Source organism: Typopeltis vanoorti, chromosome 14 (genome assembly GCF_054136105.1).
Source record: "Typopeltis vanoorti isolate ZY-2024b chromosome 14, IOZ_Tvanoo_1.0, whole genome shotgun sequence".
Lineage (NCBI taxonomy): Eukaryota > Metazoa > Arthropoda > Arachnida > Uropygi > Thelyphonidae > Typopeltis > Typopeltis vanoorti.
In genome coordinates this window covers 70682156-70709522 of record NC_143562.1, presented here as the reverse complement: position 1 = coordinate 70709522, position 27367 = coordinate 70682156, and the positions used below count along the sequence as shown (strand labels likewise).

At 35.0% G+C, this 27367-nt stretch overlaps 1 protein-coding gene across 1 annotated transcript; it reads left to right on the top strand.

Annotated features, from left to right (window-relative positions):
* The first annotated feature begins 4997 nt into the window (after nucleotides 1–4997).
* LOC150099600 (uncharacterized) lies at nucleotides 4998–23753 on the top strand. Its single transcript, XM_090404382.1, has 6 exons — nucleotides 4998–5144; nucleotides 12142–12197; nucleotides 14713–14820; nucleotides 17426–17458; nucleotides 22488–22523; nucleotides 23408–23753. The coding sequence occupies exons 1-6, from the start codon at nucleotides 5048–5050 to the stop codon at nucleotides 23465–23467; spliced, it is 390 nt and encodes a 129-aa protein (XP_090260508.1). The 5' UTR covers nucleotides 4998–5047; the 3' UTR covers nucleotides 23468–23753.
* Nucleotides 23754–27367: the final 3614 nt, after the last annotated feature.

The window sequence follows — 27367 nt, the reverse complement described above, 5'->3', positions numbered from 1 at the left end:
TAATAGATTAATCATTGTTCGAAAGGTACGTACTCGTAAGTGGTGGAGGAAATTTCTCACTAATTCCGAGTATTGCATCTACCTGCTTAATCGAGTGCGATTTCTTGGAAGAAGTTCGAGCTAGACGTCACTGCTGACCAAATATCTTTTCCCCTTTCCTACGCCGGAAATTCTTGTGATTCATTCTGTACACACAAGAAATTGAACAGTAGCACTCACATTATTTCAGTCAATAATATTGAGTGTTAGAGCTCGGTAAGCCGAGATTGTGGTAGTTGTCTGCCAGGGATAACAATTGAAAATCATTGATCGACTCTGTGATTGACTACGGATGGGGATTTGCTGTCCACTAGGGTTTAAGAACATTCACCTAGGGACGAATGGCCTTGTCAATTGATTTGGGGAATAAAAAGACGTTAGCAGATTTATTACGCACACTAAGTTAAGTCCTTTCCTGATTTTAAAATTACAGATAACTTATATTCATTCAACCTCATGGTTAAAGACTTGATAAATACACACATGGAACAAATTAACAAAAAATTCGAGGAGTATGAACATTACATACATTACATAAATGTACAATGACGAGACATTTAATGAAATGTTAGGGACTGTGTGAGACATATCCATAAAGATGAATTAATGGTACTGATAGAAGCACTAGAAAACGACAATCACCAAAAATTAAGAACTGTGGAAAGATGTAAAGACAACGAAGTGCGAAATCGGGCACATACTACAAAAAGAACGAAAACAGAACTTCGAATAGAGAGAGAATACCAAAACAAAAGACAAAAGACTTAAGCAAATGCTTAAGTCTTCTGTCTTTCGTTCACAGAAATATATAAAAAGCAACAAAACCTATACAAACGAGGCAACAACTAGACAATAATCCATGGATAAATGGTGATATTCTAAACAGTATTATTCCAAAAAAAATCTATGGAAAAGACTAAAAAAAAATCGCCCAAAAACTGATCGGCACCAAAATAGGCATTCCATTCACGACCAGACACGTCGTCTCTATTAAAAGAGACGACAAAAAACAAACAAACAAAAAAAGAGGCCGCCACCAATCATCGTTCGTTATAGCAGCAGAAGTCTGAGAGACCGAATTCTTTCAAAAAGAAATTAAACAAGACCGACCACATCGATCCTAACTGACAAGAAACTCTCAACACCAACCTACATACCTAAACACTGGGCTCAATACTTTAAAATTATTTTAAACCAAGCAAGTCAGTACAACATAAAATCTACCATAAATTCCCCAACAAGAGAAGAAATACTCAACATTTCACTAACACAATCATGCATGGATCATATCAAGAAATTAGCTTCCATCCATACATATACATTATCAGTAATAAACGCCAAAATTGCCGATCACTACTTTTTCTCAACTTCGTTTCATTACGCTAACTCCTCCCCCCCATCCCACCATCATAAAAGTCGACAAAACGCGATACTATTAAAGAGCATTGTCTACAACCTTGTAAAAAATACGGACTTCAATTGTCTAATTAAAATAAATGATCATGTAACTTTATATGAGAACTTCCAACTAATATTCACAGAAATATATAAAAAGCAACAAAACCTACACAAAAGAGGCAACAAACAAACAAACAATAATCCATGGATACATGGTGATATTCTAAATAGTATTATTCCAAAAGAATATCTATGGAAAAGACTAAAAAAAAGTCAACCAGTAACACTCGACTAAAAATATTATGTAAAAACACAAGAAATCAACTAACAACAAAAAATTGTAGAGCAAAAAAGACACTTTCAAAACATTTACAGAATATAATCATAATATGAAGCAAACATTGGCTATACTGAACGAATTACTGACTCGAAAAAATAAAATTTCAGCAGAAGATTTTATTGCAAAATGCTTCGGTCAGGATATAAACCAAGAGGAACTAGAAGAATCATTCAACCACGCATTCAGAAGCAATATCACACAACTCAAAAAAAAAAAAAAAAGATGATATACCAACAATAAACAAAAAATTACCAACAAAAGCAAACTATTTATTTTCCATCTGTAACTTACATGTGGAAAATAACAAGTTAAATTTTACTAAATGCAATATGTTAATTACTTACTATTAACTTACTATCAACCCATCAAAATGAGTTGCAGTGAGTTTGCAGAATTTGTGTCTAAAGCAGCATATTCCCTAAATTTAAAAATACCATATAAAATAGCGGACTTCTATAGCTATTTATTATTTTTTTATGTTTTCAGTTTTTTACGTGTTGCGCCCCAAACCTAGTTGCACCCGTTGGGGGCGCCTCTTTCGCAACCCCCTCGTTAAGGCACTGAATAGATCAATTGTTCTAAGCCTGACGAAACATGGATGGATGTGAATATTTTTAGGGATTTATTAATTTCATCGCGATTTACAATAAACCTCCTGCTTTTTGGAAGCCATTAATAAGTTTTCAAAATTACATGTTTGGTCTTTAAATCAGAATCTGTATGCAATATGCAAACACCATTTGGAAGCTGGGATTAACATAAAATGATTATAGAAGATGGTCAACATTATCAAGGCGAAACTATTCTGTAACTGACTTCTGCTTATTATTTATATTCCCTTTTAATAATCATAAAAATTATAATAACGTAATCAGTAATTTAAAAAATGAAATGAAGAAACGCTTTAATCACAAATGCACAGAAATACATAATTGATTTTTGAGTTTTAAGTTAAAGATCCTAACTACTATATTAAATATTTCAAAAGGCTGTCCGAAACTTACTGCAAATTAATTCAAATCCTTTATATACAGAATATAAGGTAATGACAAGAACAATTAAAAAAATATAATCTTCATCTTCTTTAGTCAGATCTAGCTAAGATGAAATGAACAGAATTCAGATTGTTCCAGAAAGTGGCAGCTGTGATTCTTAAATACGCCCTTTCAAATACCTTCTGCCGTATTACAAAAATATAACGTACAACTTCCTGCAAAATCAAATTGTTTAATACTATTTTCCATAGTGTACACTTTCGTGACAAACGAAAATTAGCTTCATTTTTACTATTTATGTTTGACATAGCATTTCATTATATTAAATTGCAGATGAAATAGTTGTTTGAAGCTTCCGGTTTTTAGCTCGCCGGAAATCATTAATATCCTAATCAGCTAAAAAACTTCATTCTTTTGGATCACTGAAAATAGCTTAAAAAAAGGAGAAGTGTGAATTAATAATATATTTTAACTAATCTACGTTAATAACTAATTTATTTATTTATTTATCTAATTGGTAATTGTCATTAGCTTGGTCTCATGCAAGTACTGCTGAGATTTTCTGACGGTTGCGGTGAAAATTCAGAGATTCTAAAAATTAATACATGTTAATTATACTCTGAGTGAAAAGCTCAGATAATATAATATTACTTAAATATTATTATTATTATTATTATTATACGAATCACTGTATGAGAGAAATATATAATTCTCGCCCCATTGTTAGCGGTATTCGTTCTCAGCTTCCAAGGATGCCATTTTATCAGTTTACTACTGTCTGCATCCTAGAAATTCTCAATCTATGTTCATAATCAGTATTCTACAAGACAGATATCATTATAATACTCTTATGTTTACTCCTCCTACTGTATCAGAATCAACGAAACTCAGGACACCAGACCTGTGCGCAACAGTCCAAGTGAGATTATATCTCATACTGCATCAATAAGCAGTCAGTTTCACCAAGGGATGTCGCCAGTTCATACCACTGTATCCTGTCAAAAGCCTTAACAAAATCTTTTCTTACTTATTTTGTTTCCTTAATTTTTTGTGCAATTGCAATTCATCGCATTATCTCATCATTTCTTTCAGCAATTTTTTCTGTTACTCAAATTATAAGCTTGCTTTTTCTGGTGCCAATTAAGATTCTTAAATTGATATGTTTAGAACTGAGTCTACTATATTTTCGAACAGACGGGATTTTGCATGTTACACAATGCGCAATCTTCCAATTCCCATCTTCCAGTTTGTAACTAAGTTTCATTGTAATCATATAATGAGATGTAAAACATCTAAAATATCTGATTTGTTTTCATTAAACTGTCATTTGTAATTATGTCTATTACCATTATTGTTCCAATAGGATACCTTTGACAAACATAAACGCAATCTTTTTCGGTTGATAATCTTCGTCGATTATTGTATAAAATTGTACAATATTGTACAAAATAGCAGTCTTCGGTTTCAGGTGAACTGAACTGCTTCGTTAGCTTCAGAAAAAAAACCATCAAGTGATAAAATGTTTTTTTTTCTTTCCTTTCCCTTACACTTAAGGAGGATTATTATTAAGGAGGGTTATTATGATCCCTTTGAAGTTAGTTATATTTTCGCTTTTGCTTGATTGTTAGTTTTTTTAAAAAAAAAGATCGAAAAGCTCTCATACAAACTTTGCTTTTTGGAAATCATCTAAATTTCATCAATATTCATGAGGATGAGTGCGGATTGTTATATTATCCATCAGACACATGTGAATTGCCTAAATGAAGATATTTTATTGAAAAGCTGGTGATTGCAGTCGTTCCGAAAAGAGTGTGAGGAACGGTGACCACATAATAGTCAGATGGAATCAAAGAGAAAGAAGAGAAACAGAATATACATTTCAGAATATTCATACAAAATATACAAATGACAGTTGGACGTTTTTACGACCTTATTAGAAGAAAGTAAAAACATATTAGATTATATTGAAAAATATTCTATTCATCATATTAATAATTAGAGCCGTATGGTCACATGTGTGATGAACAAAATTAAAAAGACATTAATCATAGCTGCCTCTTGTAACGTATACTTTTTTGTATTTCTCTATTTATGTTATCTAAAATGTTAGATAGAGGTAAAACGGTCTCCGCCTACTTCCTGAAAGGGAATCAAAGGCGTTAACGTGGGGCGGTGAGAGATTACGCAATAAGTCATACACGTAGCAAATAAAAGTACTCGTTCTTTCTAACTGCTGTGTATTTATTCATTTGTTGAAAGCAAAATCAATCCTAACATGTTGAAGATTATAGTTGTGCTGATCTTCACACCATTTCTGTGCTCTGTAAATGGTGACACTTGGTCGGTGTTTTCGGAATTCAAGTTTGTGTGCAGTAAGTTGTGAATGCTGTCTTTTAACCTTCAATGTACAATAAAAAATAATGCTAAGTTGACATTAAATAAGCAGCTTTATGCGTATTTCTACCAGTCTGTATTGAAGTATGATCCAATATTCGAATTTATCTTTTATTTTTTCAGTATTATTTTTAAGAATAAGATAAGTACCAAACTGAACCGAGTATAAACTATTATCATTACTTACATAGTCGTGAACTTGCATCAAATCCATTACCGTTCAAGTTTCTTTCACCTACAAAGAATTTCCAATTTTCTTTTTGAGCTTGCATATGCAATGTAGACTCCAGGAAAACTAGGGAGTCTACAGGGCGAAGCGTCCTCAGCTTTCAGAAAATTTCTCCTCTATTTAAATAGCACCTGTACAATATGCTAGTCCTTTGCAACACAGTCAATTCTATAATATTCGATAATGATCAGAAGCGGGTATTCGGCTTAATACAAGATGTCCCTTAGAGATTCAATGTATTCATTCTTACTGAGATGACCTTGTTACTAACCTAAATTTTCATAAATATCTGAGAATCTTAATCGAATGTATTTGTAGAGGTTTTTTTCTGTATTATCTGATTAGGAGCAGAAAAGGGTCAATACAGGATTATGGATATAAGTGAGAGGTATTGTTCTAAATAAACATCGTTTCTTGGTAAATTTCTTGAATACTGTAAGAATATGATCTCATAGGTTTTTGGTATTTTTTTGTTTGATACTTAAATGTTTTTGATACTGAAATTAATTATCAAACATAATTGAAATTATATATTAAATTAATTACTAATTTTAGGCCTCAGCTGCAAGAAAGGGTATTTGTTTATGTTATGTTGAAGAATTCCAACATTACGAGTTGCCATATCTCCTGCCATCTCAATTGAATGTTCTATATTGATAATTCTGTTTGATTCGTTTCTGTTTATTATCTATTTGTAGTCTCTCTTTGCATTATGTATTTGTATAATATATATTTGTGTTTTCATAATTTTTACTTCATTTCTGTTTTGAAGTGATAATTATTCCTGCTATTTTTCTACACTGTTGTTATTAAAATACTTTTCGTATTGAACGTTTTTACTATCTCTTCCCTGTGTGGAATACAGTAAATCCTCTGTCAAGCTTTACATCACATATGTGTTTTTAGCGTAGAGTAAGTCAGAAAAGTGTCTTACATTGCTGATTATGCACCAGAATACCATTACCGAATTGCATTTTGCTTGTTCTTTTTCTCTGCAATGGCGTATGACTCCATATATTTGCTTGTATCTTTAACTTAACTTTCCTAATTGGGTTGTGGGGGCAACAGCTGCAAGAGGAACTTCCAATGGTCACGATCCTCTGCCACCAAGCTCAGGTGTTCTGGTGGGATTCCCAAACGTGTCCACCAAAGGTTTTGGATATAATCTATCCAGCGAGTCCTTGGCCTTCCACATGGGCTCCCACCCTCGGGCTTGGCAAAGAGGGCCTGCTGAGGGAGCCTCTCTCTTGTGGCATTCTGATCAGGTGCCCGTACCAACGTAACTGTGATCTCTCAACATGGAGAAGCAGCGGTTGAGTATTGAGGGTTTCCCGAATTGCAGAGCTTCTGACTCTGTCGAGTCTTGTCAGCCCCATAACCCCTCGAGGGAACCTCATTTCAGCCGCTTGGATTCGTGTTCGCATTCTTTCGGTCATTACCCAACTCTCATGACCATAGGTGAGGATGGTGACATAGATTGTATTGAGTATAGCCTTACCTTCTGGCTTAAGTCCCGCTTCAATACTACCGAACGGCCAAGCTCCCGCAATATTGAGCTTGCTAAGCCAATTCCAGTATCTAGCTCAACGTCCCATTTTCCATTATTGGTGAATATGGACCCAAGGTATTTAAACTTCTCCACCTACCTCATTGGGACTCCCCTTACATGTAGAGTCCACTGGGATTGTTGTCTTGAGACCACAAATGTTTCAGTTTTAGCCACACTGATCTTCATTCCGGCGTCCGCACAAACAGCTACAAACCTATCCAGGGTCAGCTGGAGGTCATCTGTGGAAGAGCTAAGCAGAACTAGGACATCAGCAAAAAGCAGACATCCAATGCTACATCTTCCAATTCTGACACACTCACTGCCTCGGCTGTGCCTATCAATCCAGTCCATAAATATTATGAAAAGGAGGGGTGACAGAACACACCCTTGGCGGAGGCCAACGGAGAATGTGAAAGGTTCAAACTTTGTGCTGTATACCCTGATACAAAACTCTGGGCATTCATACAGGGACTTGATGGCACCTAACAGTTGGCCATCCACTCCATACTTCTGTACAACTTGTCAAAGCTTATCCCGAGGAACCCGGTCATATGACTTCTCCAATCCACATAACATGTGTAGACATTCTAGGCATATTCTCAAGATTTCTCAAAGACTTGCCTTAAAGTGAAGATTTGGTCAGTTGTGCTTCTACCAGGACGAAAACCACATTGTTCTTCCTGGAACTTTGACTCAACTATGCTCTTTCCAAGCACTTAGAATGCACTTTCCCTGGCAGGCTTTGGTTCTCGCCACTGCTTTGATGCTCGCCCAGATATCCAAGCAGCCTGACACACTCGGATCAGCCAGAGAACACTGTCTCGATTTAAGGCTTTTAGCATTTCGGGCCGAATTTCATCATCACCAGCAGCCTTGCACGATTTTAACGATTTTATTGCTAAATGGACCTCTTCTGCTGTGAGACTAGTCATTGCGCCGATGTGCACCTCTTGGATGTCACAACTGCTGGGCCACCCGGGTCAAGAAGGCTCTTAAAGTATTCCCTCCATCTGTAGAGCATATTCTTCTCGGTTTTTAAAAGTGCACCATCAGAGGCCCTGATTGCCCTTGCTGTGCACGATTTCCTCCCTCGAAGATGGCGGATGGTCTGCCAGAATACTTTGTTTGCATTTGCATAGGATGAGACTAATCTTTCTCCAAAGGATTCCCAAGCGCCTTCTGCTTTGCTGTCTTTACTGCCTCAGCAGCAGCTTTTCGTGCCTCAGCATACCGCAAACGAATCTCAGGTGACCTCACCTTAAGCCTTGTTAAGTAGGACTCCATTTTTGCCCGGACAGCCTTCTGGACTTCTTGATTCCACCAAGGTGTTATTTTCTCACTACCCGTTGCCATGCCGAGCCGCTTTCTGTTACAGGATGAGAGTGCAGAGGCAGTGACAGCTGTTCTGCTTGGGAATCTCTTTGAACCTGGAGGAAATGTCATATGCAAAATTCCTCCTCACAGCCTCATTTTCTAATGCCTCCCATTTCACGCGGTATAGCTACTTAGGCCTACCAGCGTTGATGGTAGCATTTGGTTCCTGAAGCCGTAGAGTGCACACAACAAGGTGGTGGTCAGTTGACAGTTCTGCCCCTCTTCTCACACGAACGTCCAACACTGAGGAAAATAGGTATACTGAGACTATAATGAAGTCAATCAGAGACCTTCGTTCTAGTGTATCCCTGTACCAGGTATACTTATGGATTTCTCTGTTCTGGAAGAAAGTATTCATTATGGACAGGCTGTTAGTACAGCAGAAGTCCAATAATTTCAACCCACTCGCGTTAAGGTCAGGTGCGCCGTTCCTGACCATGACGTAACCACACCGATCCATGTCTGGTCATCTGTTCCAACACGTGCATTGAAGTGACCCATTAGCAGGACTGATTCCATGTCTTCCACCCTGTCAAAAGCAGCAGAGACTTCCTCTAGGAAGGCAGAGTATTCTGCCTCCAGATTAGGTGCATAAGCTTGCACCACAGCCAAATTATGGGTTTTCATCTGAAGCCTTAACACACATACCCGTCCCCCAATGGGATCCACTCAGCAACGCAGTCTGACAGCTGAGGGCTTGTGAGGATCCCACACCCTCCTGAGGAGACATTGTCTGGCTCACACCAGAGTAGTAGAGCTTCCACCCCATTATCCATGTCGACAGTTCCAGAACCTCTTCTCTTGGTCAAAAAGAGAGCCCGACTAAGTCTAGCCGGTAGAGCTTGGTTTCCTCGACCAGTTCCAACTCCTTTCCTGTCAGAGAGATGTTCCAGTTGCCAAAAGCCATGGTCTGGTGCGGTTGTCGTTGCCATTTCCGTTCTTTTGTAGAACCATTTCTTTGCTCCTACACTAAACACCTCCCCGAACGGGTAGCGGGCCCATTAATGGAGTTTCCTCTAGCAGAGTGCTGAGGAGTGGTGTCTAAGGGAGACTGTAACATAATATTCGAACGGATCCCTCTGCCTAAACCCGAACGCGTCCCTTGGTAACCCGCCCCGACGGACTATGCGGTATGAATATTTTTTGTGGCCTGATCATATTCCAGTGTTTGATGCTGTCCTGTTAGCACAAGACGAAATGATACAGCAAAATAGGAAAGATTCCCTTCGAATACTCTAATAGCATTCGGGGGAAGGAGCAAGAAGAGAAGAAAGAAAGAAGCAAGGCAGGAAGAGGAGGGACCAGTCTACAGGTAATATAACAGATGTACAGGGTGTTCGGGATAAATTTGACAGTTTCGTAAGGAAAAAGAAAATCTTCTTTGTATCTATTAAATTTAATGAATTGACAAAAAAACATTACAGGCAGAGTTAATTACAATACTATCAACAAGATTTACTCAAAATAACCACCATTAGCATCGATCACAGCTTCAATTCTGCTTCGGAACCTCGAACAAGCTGATGTACAGTCTCCCTGGGAAGGGCCGCAAAAACTGTTTTAATTTTATCCATTAACTGGGCTTTTGTATTACTGGAAGTGCGATTGGTGTCTTTTTCAACTGCGCCCCATACAAAATAATCCATGGGGTTAAGGTCTGGGGAGTTTGGAGGCCAAACATTTGGACTGGTGAAGTCGTAGAAATTTTCAGACAACCATTTTTGACTTTTCCCAGAGGTGTGGCAAGGGGCCGAATCCTGCTGCCATACATACGGCCTACCATTGGCTACCCTTGTTATCCAGGGCTTGACTACAGTTAGCAACTCCACGAACAAAGTCCGAATTCCAATGCCAGGGTTCTTCAACACCTGTTCCTGCAGATTTGCGAGGAATTCTGCTGTACGAACGCAATCAGATCGTCTGCTAGGGATCTTTCTTCTTGCTACATCCTCGTAGTCACCATTGCAAGTCTCTAGTTCATGCCTGATTGTTTTTACTGTATTCAGGGAGCATTGGGCAGCAGTCGTAATATCCTTATTTTGATGGCGGGCACGAATCATCATGATACAAGTTATTCTCTTCCATGATTCAGGTGGGTTCCAGCTATCCATCCTTTCTGACATCTTGTATATGAATGAAGAAGGGTCCAAACTTTTAAATGAAGAGAAGTGTGTGTTAATACATGTAACTTACGGAAAAATATAATTAATTATAAATATGTCAAATTTATCCCGAACACCCTGTATATTACACGAAGTAAGGCATGGTTCAGCATCAGGTACCTAGGGATTGCCACGCCAGTACTCACTAAAGTGAGCCCCTGAGGCTATAATATAATATAATATAATATAATATAATAATATATAAGCGATAACAGAAATTACAAGAAAACAGTCAAATTTATTAGGAGAGGAGACTTTCGTTGTTTTACATGAACAGACTGCACCACAATGTTCTAAATTTACTCAGGTATTTTTAATCCCCTTTTTGAAGTTGTTCGATACCTGAGAAAATGTGCTTATTAAGTAGTTGCTGCTTTATTATATCGCTGCATTTATAGAGAGTGAAGCTCAATCACGTGGCAGAAAATTTTCATAAAGATATACGAGACTACCACCCTGCTCACTAGAGGGATGAAGGGATTTTTTAGAGTTCCATTGTGTTCATAGCATATTTTATAAAATCAGGAGCATATTTCTATATACCGGGTGATTATCAAATAATGTCAAGTGTTCAGAGCCTTCTAGCAAGTAATGTATTGGACGAAACACACCAATATTCGGTAGACGTACACAGTGGAACATGGGGATTCAATTTAACGAAAAATAAATAGTACCAAAAGTCGCCAACAGGGGAAATTTTGGCGCTGCCAAATTAATTTTAGTAGGTGTGACTAATGAATGACTAAATGGCAAATGAGAGACAGCACACATCAATTTCATGACGTTTATTGTTAATTACAAATGAGGTTCAATATGACCACCATTCTGATGTTTCCGGAACTGCATACGGTGCACGACATTTTCCACAGTGGCTCGCAACATATCGGAATAGATTTGTCTCACGTGTAACGTTATTCGATCTTGCAAAGTTGGAATATCGGGTATATTGCCCTTGATACACAATGCTTTTAAGAAATCCCCACAGCCAAAAGTCACAAGGATTGAGATCAGGAGATCTCGGTTGCCATGGCGTGGGAAATGCACGACTAATGATTCTTCTGTCAGAGAAATGTCGCAAAACACGCTGTACCTGAAGTCCGATGTGGGGTGGTGCACCATCCTGCATGACGTGTTTTTCGTTAAATCGAATCCCCATGTTCCACTGTGTACGTCTACCGAATATTAGTGTGTTTTGTCCAATCCATTACTTACTCTCGCTTACTTATTCCTTCTGAAGATTTTCATTTTAGTGCATATGTATGAGGCTTAATAATGTCTCTCAAACTTTATCATATAAGAATTAAGTGGATATTAAATCCAACATAATTTTAGAGCCGAATACAGAAACTATAAAAGGCTCGAATTCGAAACTTTTATAGTTTCGATACGAAATTTTTATTGCTTCTGTATTCGGCTCTGAAATTACTAGGAAATTATGTTGGATTTAATATCCACTTATTTCACTTAATTTTGCATTGCCGAATTGAAGCCTTTTGGCTCATTATTTATATTATCATATAATTTTTGTTATTTATTTTTAATATTAGCTTGTTATATCAAAATAAGTGTTCACATATTTTTTATCTAACTGATTTATTGATGAACAAATATATAATAAGCATACATGGTTGTCAACAATAAAATTCCTCATTTTGCTTTAGACAATACAGATCTGACGTCACGATTTGCTGGTTGTTTTAGATTACTGACTGGAGAGGTGAGTATCAAAATACCTTTAAATATGTAGAACTTTACTTTCTAATGAATACTGATTTTCCATTTTTGGAGCGTGATAATTACTTTCTGCTATTTCTCTCGTTTAGATATATAATAAACCTATAGGAATGAAGATTGAAAATCAGTGATTTTATTTTTTCATGGATCCCTATTAAATTAACGAAAGAATATCCGTACGTTTTACATCAGTACAGTAGAATGTGCTTTTACACGGAACTACAAGATTAGGACCACGGAATATCCGCTTCCTTTCATTTAATCATGTAGTTATTAAGAAACCAAAGAATGAATGTTTGTATAAAATACAGATGACACAAAGAGCAGTCTCCGTTGTCAGGAGATATATGCATCCCCAAGGCAAGCACAGTTTTATCGTCCATTTATAGATTCAAGGAAATTTTTAAAATTAAAAACAAAATACTGGTTTATGGTTGTTATACGTAACGGTTTTTCCTGCTTTCTGAACTTGCCGTTTCCAAATCATTGCTTTGGTTGCTTGAAGTGCAAGTCATGAAAATTGATTTCACTCGTGTGAAGAATGGGGGAGGGGGCTTAGGAAACCTGAATGGATGTCTTTGGGAAACGAGACCATAGACTATCAGCAAACGAACGTGAGAAGTTACGGGAGTGAGAGGAGGAGAAGAAATGACTCAAGTAGGGAAGTAATGGGAATAAGTGAAATTCGAGAACGTACAGGAGCAAGAAAAGAGAGATGGGAGGAAACGGATGATGATATATTATTTTCCTTTCTTTTTTTTTTTTTTGTAATTTGTTGAACAAGTTGTTTCCGTGCTTTTTAATGTATACCAGTTGAATATTATATAACATAATGAATACAAGATAAAAATTGGTGTTAGTTTAAGAATTCATAACTTGAGCATTATAAGTGGGATTCCTTGAGATTTCACTGCAGTTGTAGAGTCCACGTTTTGTAACATTCTTCTCATGTTCTTGTGTAAACAGGAGGGACTGGATGCAGTTCAAGGTAAAGAAAGAAAATATTTTTGTGTTGGTCGTCGTTCAGAGAGTAGAAAACAAAAATGAAGCAAGAGCAGTAACTTTTATGTAGTTTAAGACACAGTGTTCCTAATAGCATGAAATGGAGGAGGAATGCAGATTCAAAATGTTTCCCCCGACAGTCTCGTTCTATTGGAACGAATCATTGCCATTTAAATAGGCCACTACTTTTTGACATTTTACCCTGTCAGTCAGCAAATATGAAGGCTATGAACAAAGCTTCTTTCTTTTTCTTTTTTTTTTTTTTTTTACAAGTTACTTACAATACGTTGTTTCCTTTCTTGGACCGTCCTGGCACACTTCTATGAAAATCGTGTCAGAGATATACGGCACAAATTTTGAACAGTGTGGAATGAAAGCCTTCATTCCAGTATGGAATATTTCTGAAACAAGATGATGCGAATATCTGGATCTAAAACATGAAACCAGTTTTCGAATCATGGAGAGGAGGAGTATACGTATAAACCCTCCCGCTGGTTTTGTCATAGTGCAATCAAAGTACTAGAGGTGATGAACCTGAATGGCTGACGGAAGCATCTTCCACCGAAAGTTAATCTTGAATGAGATTGACATCTGAAGTATTATGCAAAATAATCATCTAAACAGTGTATCTGGGTTAGTTATGCTGGGTTCCCGAGTAAAAAGGGTTATCAAGAGGTGAATGATGTGTATTAATTCAGTACTTACAGCCAAAATCACTTATTCTGTGCTTAGGTAGTGAAATTAGAGAAAAGGGTTTCGTTTATAGTCGGTATATTAATATCATCAAGTGAGAGATTAGTTTTATTTTATAGTTTTCGAATTTTGACAGAATGAAATGAATCTTGAAAGACAGGAAGTCAAAGACGGCGGAGAATTGAGAAAAAAGGAAGACAGCATATGGACAATGAAGATGGAAAAAGGAAATTCTAGGTTAGGAATCGCTTGGAAAGAATACCGAATTACACGAAGGAAAAGCATCTACCAAGCGGAAAGAATCATGTTGGTTGTAATTTGAACAGTTAAATTGGGATATGGTTATTGTTGTTGCGGTGGTATTGGTGGTGGAGGAGGAGGAAGAGATTTGGGTCTGTAAGAAACAGAACACACACTTTGAACGTGTGCAGTTCAGAATGCACGTGAATTGAATCTAGCACTGAAGTGACGAAAGTAGGTATTGAATACAGAAATTTTGATGTAAGATTTTGTTGTTGTTATTTAAGTGTCTTTTGTGGGGGAGGGGTTGGAGGAGGTTTATTTTAAAATTATCCGCAATGACACTATATTTTTAGGTTTAATTCCATTCTAGATGTATGATTCTAGATTCAGTTGTTGAACGACATTCATTCTAGATTCATTTTAAATAACACAGTCTAGAGCAGCTTCAAAACGCGTTTTAACTCACGATAAACTGCTTATGTTTATATAGGATTTCAGCAAACATTTTCTAAGAAAATAATTTTGAATTTTTATTATATAAGTATTGTTTTATTTTTTAGATTACTGACATCGTTCGAGATTGTGCAGCTCGTTTTTATCCGGATGAAGAAAATAAAGCAATGGCATTCGTGAATGGATTTTGCAGTGAAGACAACAATCATTTTCTGGTAAGTTCTTTAATCCAATCAATTTCCTGGAAAATAGAAAAACACAGCGATGCATGTGAAATTATTAAAAATTATTTTCTTGTTTTGGTAAGCTGGCATTCTCTACGGATGTGTGGGATAAATTACTAAAGGTTTTTTTCAAATAATGATTTCTTCAGTCGGTTCTTAAGGATTATTCTAAATTGCATTCCAATTTAGAATAATTGGAGCGCAATTTAATTATTATTATTATTATTATTATTATTATTATTATTATTATTATTATTTGACACCTCCAGGGAGTCCAAAGACTAATCGAGGTAGAGTGCGCCAACAGCATCAAAAGATTATCCCCTTGCAACTACTAACCGCGTTCAAACTTACTTAACTGAGCCATTAGTAGTAGAGGCTTTTTTCCTTTAAAGACAACCTACTTTACTAAACATTTTTTTCAGTGATCATCCCTTTAAAGGAATTGGCAACACATCGACCACTACTGTAAAAAAATACTTCTGATTCCAATAGTAATTTGATTCCAGAACACAGTAGTAATTCCCTAATTCTGTATAATTGTAAGGGCACTAGGAACTTTCATCATGATTACTAAAATGATTCAGGATCTGATTTTGAAATCAGGTTTAGACTAGATCTCAAAATGCGTAGTGGCCTTTGTTTTCCAAAAAATACAACCAGGATAAACGTATGCAACAGTAGTCGACTGGCATTAGCGCTCTTCGGTTCTTGAGAACAAGTGATAATCAAGAATTGGAGATGGACAACAAATTTGCTTTTACTAATATAACTCAAAGCAGATGTCCTCTTATTATCACCTGTCCTGAGCTTTGATTATATTTGCACAGTGAATACATAAACGAGTTGCTGCGAATTTCTCAGCTGCAAGATCAGGTGTTTATGAATAGAAACATTCACACTACAGAATATAAATGGCTTATCTTTGCTGATTTGTGCGTTACATTTGTATTTCCAGGATCGATTAACTATCAATAATAGATAGTTGATATTTGACATAACGTAAGCTGTAAGGGATATACAAGATATGTTTTCGCTCAATTTATGACCTTGTAAGGAGGGTAATATAGGTTGAATGGTATGCTTTTGGTTATTAGATGGGTTATAGAAAGGACGGAGGGAATGTGAAAGAATTTCCCGATCTCTGGAAGGGTCAGTATTTTTGTTGGTACCAATAGGTTTCTGAAGAGATCGAGGTTTGTTCGAAAGGTAATAAGCGGGAAAAACTTTCACATTCTGTTTTAAGTGTTGCATCTACCTGTTCATGTATTTGGGGGGAAAGAGTTGGATAAATGTGTATGAAGTTCTTTTGTGTTTGCTACAATCTAGGAGGGTATCGTTTTTCTCTGCTGCCTTTGTTTGATATTGCAACGCTGAATGCATTTTCTTTGGTTTGGTTTTTGCATTTGTATCTTGTCATCTTTGACCAACCAAACACCTTTTTTCCCTTTCCTACCGGAAACTATTGTTATTCATCCTGTAAAGTCATGAAAATAGGCGGAAGCACTCATACTAGTATAGTCAGTAATATTCAGTGTTAGGGCTAAGGAAATACGAGATGGCGGCAGTTGTCTGTCGTACTCTCTGAAATGGATAACAACTGAAAATCAATTCTCCTTACTCAACCTTAGTGATCCTTAGTGATTGGCTAAGAATGGATATTAGTTGCCCTGTAGGATTCAACAACATGCAGTCAGTGCTAAATAGCCTCTTCTACTGATATTTGGTATAAAACGGAGTTAGGGAGTTAGTATTATTATTATTATTATTATTATTATTATTATTATTATTATTATTATTATTATTATTATTATTATTATTATTATTATGAGTACTAATATACATGGAGTACATATAATTATTTCTATGCTTACTCAATGGAGTGAGCATAGTATATATTTAGTATAATAATCAAAGTATTTAAAATAACTGATACGCCGAATTGCAGTGTTTTCTCAATTTCTTTACTACTGTCTTTGCTATGGAAATATAAATGATATTTAATCCAGTATAGAGTATTCCTGAGTGTGTAGGATTACTAAATCTCCTAATGTAGATAATTTGTGGGCAGCACTTCTTATTCATACTACTTCAAAACTGTCATCTGCTTTTCCAGCCACCATTACGTGCGTACACTTAATAATAGGAAAATCTGGTAGGAAAGCTAACAAAAGCTGGTTTGTTAAATTTATTAATACGTGATATGGTCCTTTCCTAGAAAGGAAAATCAAACTCCAAGGTGCAATTTGAAGATCCAGTTAATGGATTTTTGTACGAAACCAGAGAAAAACTAAATGTTACTTTGAATTTCAGATTACAATAATGTCTCCAGAAGACCTATGAATTTTATTTGATTTGTTTATTCTTGCAAAATAAATAAATAAATAAATAAATAAATAAGTAATTTTCAATTTTTCATTTAAATGTTTTTTTTTTTCAGCAATATATCTGTCAACATCATAACTGCGTTTTATGACTGCTGCTACACAATCTAACATTTATTATTATGTGTTTTATTAATTATAAACATGAACTAATACAAAAATGGGTAACAAGTTTTATTTTGCAACAAATGCATTTTTTCTGTTATTTACAGACTGGACGTTGTACCTTCGATAAAGTGAGAGAAGTAAGTAGAATTTGTTTATTTTTGAAAAATATTTCTCTAAATTATATATACTTTACGTATGAAACAATAAAGCTTGTGCCTCAGTGGAAATGGAGGATGATTCTAAACCCAACACAGCAAGGAACAAATTGAGTATACACCACGACACCCCCCCGTCAAATAAGATAAAACAGAAAAATAACTCAGTAAAATGACATTGTAAAAGTTTGTACAAATTTCTATAAGTCCTTACTAACTGATCTAAAGTATTCACAATAGTTCCACAGATACTGATATCAGGATAGTAAGTCAAATCAGTCTTTCCTACATCCTTGTTCAATCCGATAATCATAAATTATTTATATTCCTGTAGGGATTTTCCTAGTCTGAGAATCAAATTTGGTAAGTTTATTAATACGTGATATGGCCCTTTCTTAGGAAGGAAAAACAGACATCATTGGTGTAACCTCCAAGATGCAATTTGAAGAGTCCAGTCATTTCGCCATAACATTTGTTTAGCATATGTGCTGATATTCGTTTTGGTAATATTGATAAGTTTTAATTTGCTAAAACTTCTTTCAGCTGTTGCTACCGTTATATGAATTGTCAGCAAAAGTCTCAATGCGACCCACGTATTTGGAACTACTGTATTCTGAAAATTGCTTGCTTTTAAAACTTGTAAAGTTTATAACAGCAAGCTGATGTTTTCCCGAAGTAAATTACAGTGGTATCTCTCTAATCCGAACCTCTTTAGTCCGAACCCTCCAGTAATCCGAACTGTGGTTTGAAAGAAATTAAAGTTTTATTTATTACGCATCATTTTGTGTACTATTATTTTTATTTAATAATTATTGTTTTAACTATTATTATTTATTTTATTATTATTACAATACAGTATAACTACGGTGATACACAAAAAGTGGAAATTCAAAATGTGCATAATTTGGTTAAAAATATAAATCCAGATGTTGAGATGTTGAAATTTCACAAACAGATGCTACGGAATGGATTACATGTAGAACCGAAAGTGAATTCGAAATCAAATCAGATGCTAAAATTATAAATATGACCGCACAAAATGAATTAGAAGACGAAGATGACGATAAAGAACTCGAATAAAAAAAAAGGAAACCATGAAGAGGCAGTTGACAGTTTTAATATGTGTGTATAGAATGTGCTAAGCAGAATGAGCCATTCCACAAAATTTTATTGCTAATGCAGCTCTGAGAAGTATTCGAAAAAAGTTTAGCGTCCAAGAAGCAAAAGAAAATCAGTGACTTTTTTTACAAAGAAATAAAAAACTTTTTTTTTGTGTTATTTTGTGAAACGTTTTTTGTGTTGTGTACAAGAAAGTGATATTTTTTACGCAAATTAAGTTATACTGAACTATGCAAATTTATTAAATCACAATCCTCACCAATACAGGTACATACAAACTAAATTTTTTACCAAAATAAACTTGTGTATTATTTTTTAAGTTTTACATTACAGTGCAGTAGCTTTTTTCTATCAGTTACTTCATTTATTTACAGAATTAAATTGACATGTCATTATAATCTGATTATTTTTGTCTTAAACTCTAGTTATTGTTGGGGGGTTAAATTGTCTAATCTGAACTTTTCGCTAATCCGAACGAGCTCTGTTTTTATTATTTCGGATTAGCGAGATACCACTGTATTTAGAGATTTAATTTCTTCAGAGTTCGTTCCCTTCAATGTCACTACTATTTTCATCATTAAGAATTTAACACAATGTTTTCATTTAAATTCATTCATGTAATTCATTTAAATTACCTATTTTAGTTAAATTAAAGAGAAAATCCCAAATTTTTAAACGTTTTTATTTGCTCAAATCTTTCTTCAAGAGATGTTAAGATTGTGTCTTAAATGATATTTATCGTTGTTCTAAATTCTGTTTTCTCATCAACATCAAGAATGGTGTCTTCAGTTTCGTAATTAAATAATTTCGTTTTACGAACTGTTCTTTTTTCTGCAACTATCCATTCATAAACGTTTTGCTAATTCTTCAACTCGAATCAAAGCATTTTCAAATCCTATTTCGTACTTGCTAAGCACACATTTCTATCAATAGAAGATAATGAATTATTTTATGTTATTTCAATATTAGCATCTTCTCGGAGCGGAAGAAATTATAGCAATACTTCTATTGTTAGGTCTCCGAGAAATAGTTTAATATTTTACTATTTAATTATTCTTAATAGTTCAACTAAACAAATACCATTTACATAGTTAATGGTATTTCATTTGAACTATTAAGTATAAGTAAATAGTAAATTGTTAAACTATTTCTTTTGTGGAATTACTTTTGCGAATATGAACAACGTCAATATAACAATATAAAAGGGAGTTTTTCTAGGGAGTTGCCAAACATGTAGATTTCTCTCTCAAGAGAAGGGTTATGTTCTACTATATGGATGGTGATAATGAGAGATCCAGGAGTCATTTTGAAACAGTGCTATGGCTTGAAAAGCTATAAGGAAAGAATGTCAGTAGTGCATTCTTTCCTTGCAGCTTCAGATGTCATACTCAAGGTCAGGAGGATATGCCAAGTTGGAATTTTGAGGTTGAGTAGGATATAAAGGAAGAGCTTCTTGAAAAGAAAATATGGTGGAGAAAATATAACTAAAAAAGGTGATCAGCCTACTCATAAGCATAACAAAGTAACTGCAATAATGGTGTCTAGTATTGTAAAGAAGGCCAAATCAGACTCTGGGAGAGAATTAGCCAAACAAGCCAAAGTAAACCCATAAGGGTTTTCTTGTTATGCAGCAAGTAAGAGCAAAACTGACTATGATAGAATGGCAAAACACCGCTCATAGTAGGAAGGTGGCCGAACAAAAAGAAATAGTCCAGTTGCTGAGTGATCAGTTTTCAAATGTGGATCATCCAAGTGGTAATTTTACAGTTCCCGATGTTACAGAGATGAATATCAACATCAAGGTAGATAAACAGAAGGTGTTCAGCATATTATAAAATATCAAAGTGAACACAGCAGTTGGCAAATGGATGGATTCAGTATCAGCCAGTGTACTAATTAAATGTGAATGAGAATTGACATTACCTCTGACGAAGTTGTTCAATCAAATTCTGAGCTCTGGCAGGGTTCCAAAGCAGCAAGGTGGCTCCAAGACAGAGGTAGGAAACTACAGACAACAATAAGTAGATCGGGTTGTGATACTGTATAATGGGTAACATGGCTTTGTAAAGATTAGGTCCTGTATTAGTACTTATCCATACTTTATAATAAAGTGACAGCAGAACTGGATAAAGGTAATGGCTATAGCATAATACTGCTCGACTTCGCCTAGGCATTTTACATAATTCCACATGGAAAACAAGTCTCAAAAACTAGAGCAAGTGGGAATGGATATGAGGCAATTAACATGAATGAGAGTCGCTGTTGGAGAGACAACAGAGAGTAGTATATGGTGGAGTGGAATCCAGGAGAATGATTGTGAGTAGTGGAGTACCTTTGGGTTCTGTACTAGGGCCACTACTCTTTAATTTTTATATCATGATAGAGAAAGATTTGAGGGAATTTTCACTTGTTTACCGATGATGATGATGCAAAACTGAGGAGAGCAATAGATAATACAGGTGAGTATAGATAATGAAATTATCTATACTCATAAATGATAGAATTTTCAATTTAATGTTGGAAAATATACGGTTATGCGCTTTGTGTTGAAAAGGTTGCATAAGGTGTAACATATAGATGGTAGTGGTGTGCAGGAAATTGATCAGGCTAAGGACATTTGGGATAACAAAGATCTAAAGTTCAAAACGCATATCACAAAAGTTTTTAAAAGCGCTCAAAGAATTATTTGGTTGTTGAAAAACTCGCTAATAAATAATGATAAGAAAGCTATTATCCCTCTCTATAAGGCTAGGTTTGGGCCACATCTGTATTACTCTCAGCAAATTAGGTCGCCTGTTTCTTGGGAAGAGGAGTTGTTCGAAAGGATTCAGAGAAAAGTGATTGTGATGGGGCAGATCTGTGGAATACTCCTTATGAGGATCGGTTGAATGTTTTTGAGTTACAAAGTAAGGGGGTTAAAAAGTTTAGTTCATAGGCGGAAAATAGGGAACATGATAGAAACGTTCAAGATATTAATGGGATTTTATAAAATTCATGACAGTGACATTTTTCAATATATGAGAAAAAGTCAGAGAACTAGGAACCTTTCGTGGGAACTGTGGAGGAGTGTAGTTACTAGCAGTATGTGGACCAGATTTATTGCCATAAGAGTGGTGAGTAAGTAGAACGGATTGCCAGAAATTATTGCGAGTTCTCTGACAGTGTATGGATTCAAGGAAAGGTGTCATAAGACTTGTGTATATACACCTGGTTAATTAGGATCTCCCACGATCCATCTCCAGATTCCATGGATGCTGTAAAATAATTATAATAATAATAGTTTAAATGTGTACAGTAGTATAAACGTAGAATTTCTTAAATAATATTTCGCACAACGGTAGTTACGTCACCCCCCCTCCTCACTTTATTTAAATTTTTATGTTACACCCAACAGGAGCGGCTGGTTAGTCATCCTACAGCAAGTTTGTTTTTGATTTCATATTTCATTTCCACTATTATGTCACTTTGCTATGTTTTTTTTAGTATCCCTACTTGTTGTATTACTTCGGCTCTGCATACTGTACAGTATTAATATGGTGCATAAATTTAAAATCAGACAAGATAGCAAAACCGATCAGCAGCACAACCACGTCAACATCGTAACTATTATTTGGTAATCGATTTGATAAACACACGTACGCACTATATTGCATAACTACGCCCGTTGTTTGAATGTAATATTTATGAATGCGTTTATTTATCGCAGTTAAATTACATATATTCGATGTTATTGAAACTCCAAAAAAGATCTCGTAAACCCAGAAACTCATAAAGCGAGAAATGCCTGTATTTTAAACTAGATTATTTCCTTTTTTCTATCGGTGCGTAATTGTTTGATTCCAAGAATAGGACTTATTCTGTATTTTTATGTTTATTTTTCTTTAAATTTCAGCAAAATCCATGGCTTGCCGTTCAACCTCAGCTTGAAGTAAGTATTTTAATTAGTTTTTAATTTAATAAAAATTCACCTATTAAGACACACACACACACACACACACACACACACACACACACACACACACACACACACACACACACACACACACACACACACACACACACTGGCAGGCACGTTAAATCGTATTGTTTCTTTGTGCTGATAATGGGTACTCTTAATGTCATTGAAATTAATAACCCTTTAATAATATTAGCGAACATTGCTATGACAACCTTTACAAATGCTGTTTTCACCAAATATCACTGGGGTAGGTGTGCTTAACTAGAATTATTCCAGAGAAAAGTAAGATCTATTTGAATGTGGCTTGCACTCACATTCCATTTATATTCCATTTTACCGCATTAAAATTCAAAGGGCAGAATTCATATTCCTTTGTAATGGGACTTCGATACATTTATATATATTCCATCATTGTTTTCAATTATTTTAAAACAATGTGTAAAATTATTAATGAAAAAACACCGTTTGTATTTGCATTAATTCCTTAAAAATACAACAATCCCTCCTGATGCAGTCATTTATTTTATTTGATTTTTTGGACACAACTTTGAAACTTATGGAAGCTATGAAAAGTGTACAACTGAATCATAATCATTATGATTCGGCGGTGCCTTTAGAAGTTTAATAATGTAGAGTGTAACTATAAATTTGTAATGCAAATATGCAAATAATACAAATCTTACAAATATGGAGAAATAGTTATTTACAAATCTTAGATTAAATTCATTATCATGAAAACCCTTCATCGATACTTAACATGGAATTATCTGGTAATTTTAATTTGACTTTTATTTTAACTCATGCAATTAAAATTATTAATAAAATAATAGAAAAACTATATTTTGCTTTCACAGGAATGTCTGTTGAAGTTGATTGCTGAACATGGATCCAACCAAATTGGAAATATTCCGTAATAACTACGGAATCATCGTTTGTAAATGCGAGTATTGTAGTCTATGAATAACATAATCCTGACTAAATATTACATAGTAATGCGATATACAAATTTTGCTTAATGTACTATATTAATCAAAACATTCAATGTTCCAAGTGCAGAGACTTATTTCCTTTTGTTATTCTTTAAAATAAAGATTTTTATTTAACAATTTACAACATTTTTTTCCCTTAAACAAAAAAATTAAAACCTAATTTTTAGGAATATTCTGAAATGGATCCATGCACCTATGCCTAATAAACTACCTTTCTAAAATAATAAATTTTGCCAAATATTTCATCCAAGAATGCAGCATATATTCTTATTAAGTCTTTATATATAAATAGGTTATAATATAAATACCACATTATTTGAGAGACTAATATACATAGAAACTTTGAAAGTTTCGAAAATTTGGTTAGAGAGCTTATTGGGAATTTTCTACATAAATTCGACTTTGAAATAAGGTTGAATCATTAATATCTCCTATTTCTCAATAATATACATTTTCGAATAATAAACAAATTGGATTTAGGATGAACGGAACTAAAATGTTCCATATATTTACACTCTATATCATTGAAATAAAATACACATAACAATGTGCCATAATTTATTGACTTACGAAAGTATTTAATTTAATTTGGCATGTTGCCCTTTGGAACATTCTGCAACGTTATGAAACACACAGCAAAATAACACGACTAATTGAATTTCTGTACTCATCTTCTGAAATTAGGGTTGAAATCAACCGGAGTTATAGGACTCCTTCTCCGATGGAGCTCTGAATGAGACAGGAGTGCAAATTATCATCAATGTTATTTAACGGCTTCCTCGAATCTGTTGTTAATGAAGCCCTGGAAAACTCTTATATTGGAGTGACGGTAGGAGAAAGAAGAATAGGACATCTAATCTTTACTGATGATATTGTTCTTCTATCAGAAAACTGATTAGATCATCAGTAAATTACGAAAGAATTAGATTATACTCTTAAAAATATGGCTTTGCTATAAATAACCATGAATCGAAGACAAATATCTGTGCTTCTGACCAAGAAGGAAGCGCCATAGGAGAAAAGGAAAAAAATAAATAAAACTCCTACTGAGGATACACCTATAGAAGTTGATCAGTTTAAATACGTAGGCAATATCTGTAATGAACATGGAAGATAAGATGATATATTAGAAGATAAATTGCAAAAGCAAAAACAGCACTCCAGAAACTAAAATCACTTTAGATAGATAACTAGCTAACAATTATAAACAGCTTTTGCCTCTTTATCGAGTTACTGGAATAAGTCCTTCAAGAATCTGAATTGGTAGACCATTTGATTGCGGATATGACCAAGCCACATAAGTTGTTTCAATCTAATCTTAGTTAAGATGTTATCTTGAGGACCGGCGAGAAAACTTATTCTTTTTCTTACTTCAAATTTTGTGATGAGATCAGTTTATATTTAGGAGTCGTCATTAGCAACTCATTTCAAAAACCAGCAAACGTTTTCAGTCTTCTTTGAAGTGGGTCAAACTTGCACTTCTTTATCGATATACTGAATTAACTATTGACACACTAGTTAATTCGGTACATCTATAAATTTAGAAGTGAAAGTTTGATCCTCTTCAAAGGAGATTTTTCGATCAATCTCATTTGCTGTGAATTATCGTTCGATGAATTGCATTTACAATTAATTGTTGGTCGTTTGATGAATTGCTCTTCGTTAAGTTGTTCGATTAATTGTTTATTTGACTATGGTTTTTCGATGAATTGTCGTTCGATGTATTTCCATTCGGTAAACTGTTTTTATCAGTTGGATCTAAAACAGTCTTATGTTAGTATAAGTAGCATAATATAGTATAATAGTGCATAGAAGTAATAGGATTGGGAAAGGAGTTTTGATAATGACAGCAGAGGAAAACTGAAGCCGAAAAGAGTACTTCAGGATAGATGTTTATCAGGGGAACAGGGATTCGTAGCGCAGTATGAAATATTTCGCTTCTTTCTGCTATAATCCAGGAGGTATAATGGACAATGTAGATTACATGCCTTGAAAATTAGCATGACGAGTACAGGTTGAGAAATTATGTGGGATTTCATTATGGGGACAGATTTGAGAAAGGAATTGTCATAAGCTAGGAAGGAAATGTAATTTTTATATTTGCATGAGATAATTACGTAAGGCATCTAAAGAAGAGGACACGGGGTTAAATATTGCTGGATCTGATCACAGCATCAGAGAACTTAAGGTTAAACAATCGATTTGAGCTGCCTCTGCTTGGGAAAGTGACCTTGAAATCTTGTAGATGATTGCTAAAGATAAAAAACGTTTCTCTTAAGAAGGATGGGTTATTTGTAGAATTACAATGCAAATGATTTTTTAACTAACTGATTCAGATTTCAACAGTGTTGTCATAAGAATTTGAAGTAGACAAATGTTGGTGCTGCATGGGAATTGCCCAAGAGATCTTTGAAGAAAGATAATAACGTATATCAGTATATCAGAAAATATACCCAGAATCGGAATCACGAAGATAAATCAGGCAGCAGTTAAGTTAATGAAGAGCTTCATTAAGCAGGAGTTGCACACACAAAGTTGTGGAGGGACTATGTGCCCATGAGCAATGAAAGGCACAGGCAAGAAGGGTGACATGTATTATAAGGAAGGCCAAATCAAATTAATCGGGAAAGCTAGCGGATGACGCCAAAGGAAATGATAAAGAGGTCTTTATAATTTTATTATATTATTTCTATGTAGCAAATTAAAGGAGCAATGACTATGGAAAGGTGACAACAAAGTACTGAGTGCAGGGCGGTAAAAAATGATTGATAACAAAGAGTACGTTTATGTAGAAGTAGTGTCCAAAAGAAGGCAAGTGACCAGTGCTGTAACAGCACTGGCTGAGTAATTGGTCCTCTATTATTTTTGTGCATCAGTGATATAGGAAATGCTCTGACAAGAAATATTCAATTGTTTGCTGTTGATGCTAAATTTGGAAGAAAGCATTTGGAAGATTACAGGAAACTGATGACGCCTGTGTCTTGGATGCGATTGTGAACAGGGAGTTGAGAGAGAATGTTGCGAAGTGAACCTAAACAGCACATCAGATTACGTGGTTTGAATAACACACTAACAAGCAGGGATAGGAGAGGTTATTGTTCCCATATATAATGGGTTATTAAGGTCATGCATGGACTACTGCTGACAGATCGGTACACCCGGTTTCCTTAGCGATGGAAAAGTTGAAATTAAACAGCAAGTCAATGAAATGTCCTCTCCATCGGAAATAGGTTAGTGGCTTTTGAGTTTCAAATATTAGCTGATAGGTGAAAGAGAGGTGATATGACAGAATATTACAAGGTATTAAAGGGATTTTATAGGAGGGATAGACAAAACGATTTTAAAAAACAATATCAAAAGAAGTGACAGAACAAGGGGGTCTCATGTGGAAATTGTGTAAGAATATGGTTCGTAAGGATGTTAGAACTAGATTTGTTGCTTCGGGGTGATGAATGGATGCAATGGATTAGCGAAGGTGCTTGTGATTGCTTCTTCAGTAAATAAGTTTAAGGAGAGGTATGATAGATATTTTGTGAATAATGGATCCTCCGCGATGAGTCTTATGATTCCATGGAAAATGACTGTATACTACTTATTACTATTACTACTAATAATAATTCTCTTCATGATAATTTCGTATAGTTATTGGTGACAAAAAGTGATTTTAATTTGAAAGATTAAAAAGTAAATATAAAATTTAGACATTTAGCTGTTCCATAAAGTAGTCAACCAAAGGTGGAGAAGGACTGTCTGTCGTTGTTTGAACTTTCAATATGAACAAATTATTTTGACAGGTAAAACTGACTGTTTTTTGCTGTTTCTAGG

Coding starts and splice junctions, on each gene's coding strand:
- LOC150099600 (XM_090404382.1), top strand. CDS start 5,048: ATGTTGAAGATTATAGTTGTGCTGATCTTCACACCATTTCTGTGCTCT. Junction 14,821..17,425: donor AAGACAACAATCATTTTCTG/GTAAGTTCTTTA, acceptor TGTTATTTACAG/ACTGGACGTTGTACCTTCGA. Junction 22,524..23,407: donor CCGTTCAACCTCAGCTTGAA/GTAAGTATTTTA, acceptor TTGCTTTCACAG/GAATGTCTGTTGAAGTTGAT.